Raw genomic sequence first — 4,189 nt, 5'->3', positions numbered from 1 at the left:
CTAATATGTCTCTGACAAGACCTTCATGCCTGAGAAGATGTCCTACAAACCTATCTCACCTATTTTTGATTGACTTTCATAGAGTTCTCTGTTCTCCTATTCTTTCTAATACCTCTTCATTTTTAGCCTTCTCTATCCACGCTATCCTCATCATTCGTCTAATTTAGGTCTATCTCTACTGCACTTAATTCCTGTTTCTGCCTCTAATATGTCTCTGACTAGACCTTCATGCCTCAGAAGGTGTCTTACGAGCCTATCTCACCTATTTTTTATTCTTTTCTGTTCTCCTATTTTTCTAATACCTTTTCATTTCTAACCTTCTCTATCCACGGTATCCTTCACTATCATTCGTCTGTAACACCATATTTCGAACGTTTCTAACATTTTCTTTTCCGCCGCGCCCACCGTCAATGTTTCGCACCTGATATAAATAATCCACTGTTTCAAACTTTATCAATAAATTGTGGGTCATTTTTGGATTGTAAATATATAAATATCAAAATTGTGCGTTTATTAGTTCTGTTAAAAAAAAGGAAAATTTCTTCAAAAACTACTGAAGATATGATAATTTAATTGACACCAATTGATTGTGTGTCATTTGGGCTTGAAGACTGACCTAATATGGTAAACGGAACTTATATTGTTTATTAGTAATTAGAAAAATAACATTATGATATTCGATACAAACCTGGAAGAATAATGTCGACGCTCTCTCTAGAAATACTGTTCTCAATATTGAAGCCAATATAAGTATAACTTATGACGAATTTATTAAACTCTTATCACACCAATCAGGAAATGCTACGAATCGAAATAATCAAAGAAAACTTCAAAATCCAAAAATTTCCAAATGCACTTACAATGCCAAAAGACTTAGACGTGAGCAATTCAAATTTTCAATTTTATGGAAAAGGGCTCAAAATTTCTTTTGCACACAATAAATTCAACTTTTACCCACCCACTCTGAATAGAGTAACTACTGAAATTTATCGACTTCCCAGACATAATTTGGAAAATAAGTATGAGTAGTAATAACTAATAACAGTATGCATTCTCTATTTCATCCCCTTAGTTTGGAAACGCGAAAAGAATCAAAGACAATAAGGGTTGTAAGGTTTTTATTTTATCTGTAGAATCGACACCCGATTCGGTTTTATTTAAATGTCTCATATGGATATCATACAATAAATTAAATAATTTACATGTTTATTTTAAATATTGTAATACTTGTAATACATTTGTGAAGCTTGCTTATTTTACACTATAATTATGTAAATCGATTAGAAATATCCATTACATTATGTCTTTCTACCGGTGGTGGTGTAATTATGTGAAAATTTGACAAGGAATAATCTTGTTGATGAATACTGCGTGCTAATGTTGAGTAAGACGGTAGAGTACTCTTGTTTAATTCGCCCAGTGATCTAGTGCAGTAATCAATCAATGGTGGTAATATAGTATCCTGTTCAATCGTTCTCAAATTGTTACTAGGAAGTAGCGGCAGACCTATTGACGGTTTACTATTTTTATAGTTTATGACCGTTTGTACAGTTTCTCGATCTTTTAATAAAAATTGCGGTGGATAAGGTATGCGAGGATATTTTAGAGATACGTCATGTTCTGGATCATTTGCCCTTGTAAGATTATATGTTGAAACTGATGGTATCATAGGTGGCTTTTTATCTGAAAATTTTCAATTATTAGGGATGGTTAAAATGTACATCACTTAACGTTTTAAAAGATAAGTTTGTTTCTACTTTCTCTTTATAGGCGATACTAAACCAAGGTTAAGGCCTTTATATCCTTGTTTTCGATTTTGTAAGTAACTAATAGATTTAACATTAGTAAATTGATTAAAACTCTATTCGTTATCATAGCTTAATCATGATGCATTTTTATTTGTCATCGGACCTCCGCTCCGTCCTGAAGAACTTGGTAAATAATTCAGAGAGCTATATTTATTAGATGAACTCATGAAGCTTCTTCATTATAATGTGCCTCTTCAAGGCGATAATCTTATAGATGAGGCTTTAATATCGTATTTTAAGTTTCTTATTATTGATTTGGAAGAATATGGTAAATTGCAGAAAATACACAAGATTGGGACTCCAAGAGTATAATAAGTTTAGCTTATTGCAAAAGTGGTCGATAAAGTCATAACTATTGAAATAATAAAACGGAGACAGCTAAAATTACTCCATCTGTTGTATTATAGGTAGAATTAATTAAACAACCACAATGCATTGACAGTAAATATTAGGAAGGGAGTCAGACAGGGATGCACACTGTCACCGCTACTTTTTAATCTATACATCGAAGACGCGATTAACATCATTAAAGACAGTACAACTGTAGGGATAGATGTGCAAGGGCAAAAGATTAGTATGCTTAGTTTTTGGAGATGATATTAGCATCTAGCAAGGAGGACCTAGAGATAGCTTTAAATAAAATGGAAGCGGTACTGACAGATCAATACTGTATGAAAATAAATAAAAGTAAAACTAAAATACTGGTATGCAAGGGAAGAAAAAGTAGGGAAAGAGCGAATATAAAGATAGGAGACGAAATATTAGAAGAAGTGGCTGATTTTTGATATCTAGGAAGTCAGATAAGTCAGGACGGAAGGAGTAGTAGGGATATTAAGCAGAAGATAGCGCAGAGTCGTGTCGCCTTTAATAAAAAGAAGTCACTTCTATGCTCGCGAACGGTTAATTTAGAAATTCGAAAAAGGTTTTTAAAGGTGTATGTTTGGAGCGCGGCGCTGTACGTATGTGAAACATGGACAGTGGGCGCGGCGGAAAAGAAAAGGTTAGAAGCCTTCGAAATGTGGTGTTATGGGTAAATGATGAGGATAACGTGGATAGAAGAGTGGAGGTACGTGTCCAACCAGTCTTAGGACTGACGACCCTTTAATGATGATGATGATGAATGCATTGATAGAAAATAAATATTATAAATACTACAACTGTTAAAAACCACGTGGTAACGCTTCAAACAACAGAGTCAAAATATATCTTTCGTCATATCTTGTAGATATTTTAACTGAATATCTGCAATTGCAACATATATACAGAACAGGTGAAATGATGTCTCAGTTCAAAGCTTAAGCATTTAAGTAATTATTTTTTATCCTTTTTCGTAATTTTCTAGCTTCTACAATTGCTACATTACAATAGACGAAAGAACGTTAGCAAAAATTTAGGTGAACGGTAAAACAACAGCGAAGAAGTACATAAAATAGAAAAAACATTATTTACCTATTTCATATACAGTTTTATCATAGAACGCCTGATGTAAAGCTTGTTGTATATGATCATAACCATGCATAAGAGCTGCTGGGAATCCTCCCTTTGAAGCCATTTTAAATTTCTCCGATTTAGCTTTTCTTCTCGGCTTGTACTTATATTCCGGATTGTCTATCATATGCTGATTTCTTAATCGCTTGGCTTCATCGATAAACGGTTTCTTTTCACTTTCCGATAGCAATTTCCATTCTGTTCCCAATAATTTCGATATCTCTGAATTGTGAAGTCGAGGATGATTAACCGAAATATGCCTTCTTCTAATCCTGGACCATACCATAAAGGCGTTCATAGGTCGTTTAACGTGACGATTATTTTCGGACATTGTTTCACTTTGAAAAGCTTTACTAGACGGTTTTGCCATCGTTGTTACATGTAGAATACCATCGACTCTTTATACCGTCACATTATCCGTTTAAACACTGATTTTAATCTCAATTGTTGTTCGGACAATCAGGGCCATTGACGAAGGTGTGCTGTTAATGCGGTAAAAGGTTTTGTAGTTTCATTGTGATTAAAATAAAAGTCATGTCCGAGTGGCTACCGAAATTGCATCGCCACATGCAGGACAATTGGATACTTTCCAGTTAAGTAAATATGCCCATTATTATCTATTGTTGTTTTGTATTTCCGTGAAAAACACGAAAATCTTCCATTTCCGCGGCTGTGGTTATGAAAAATTATGGCACTTGTGCTGCGAATTGTTGTCCCTATTATATTATAGAGTGAATTTGCAAAAGTGCCAAAATATTGGCAAGCTGATAAATAGATATAAATTCAGCCACCTTTTTGCGAAATTAAAAGCAAGGATGTTATATGGTATGTAACCGAAACTATTGGATATTATGTGAAATAAGAATCTATCAGAATCCGTAACTGATGGTCTT

General features: G+C 33.9%; 1 protein-coding gene across 1 annotated transcript; it reads right to left on the bottom strand.

Annotated features, from left to right (window-relative positions):
* Window positions 1–1,219: 1,219 nt before the first annotated feature.
* On the bottom strand, window positions 1,220–3,891 carry LOC108736583 (transcription factor Sox-14-like). Its single transcript, XM_018469049.2, has 2 exons — window positions 3,258–3,891; window positions 1,220–1,683 (listed from the first exon to the last, which is right to left on the bottom strand). The coding sequence occupies exons 1-2, from the start codon at window positions 3,664–3,666 to the stop codon at window positions 1,268–1,270; spliced, it is 825 nt and encodes a 274-aa protein (XP_018324551.1). The 5' UTR covers window positions 3,667–3,891; the 3' UTR covers window positions 1,220–1,267.
* Between the last annotated feature and the right edge of the window lie 298 nt (window positions 3,892–4,189).

The sequence above is a fragment of the Agrilus planipennis genome, unplaced genomic scaffold (genome assembly GCF_000699045.2).
Source record: "Agrilus planipennis isolate EAB-ADULT unplaced genomic scaffold, Apla_2.0 scaffold108, whole genome shotgun sequence".
Taxonomy (NCBI): domain Eukaryota; kingdom Metazoa; phylum Arthropoda; class Insecta; order Coleoptera; family Buprestidae; genus Agrilus; species Agrilus planipennis.
Note: the sequence above shows the minus strand (reverse complement) of the source record. Positions and strands in the feature narration are given on the sequence as shown.

Excerpts from the sequence above, each read along its gene's own strand:
- LOC108736583 (XM_018469049.2), bottom strand. The coding sequence starts at position 3,666 with ATGGCAAAACCGTCTAGTAAAGCTTTTCAAAGTGAAACAATGTCCGAA. Across the intron at positions 1,684-3,257 it reads TAAAACTGTATATGAAATAG|ATAAAAAGCCACCTATGATA; the intron begins GTAAATAATGTT and ends GAAAATTTTCAG.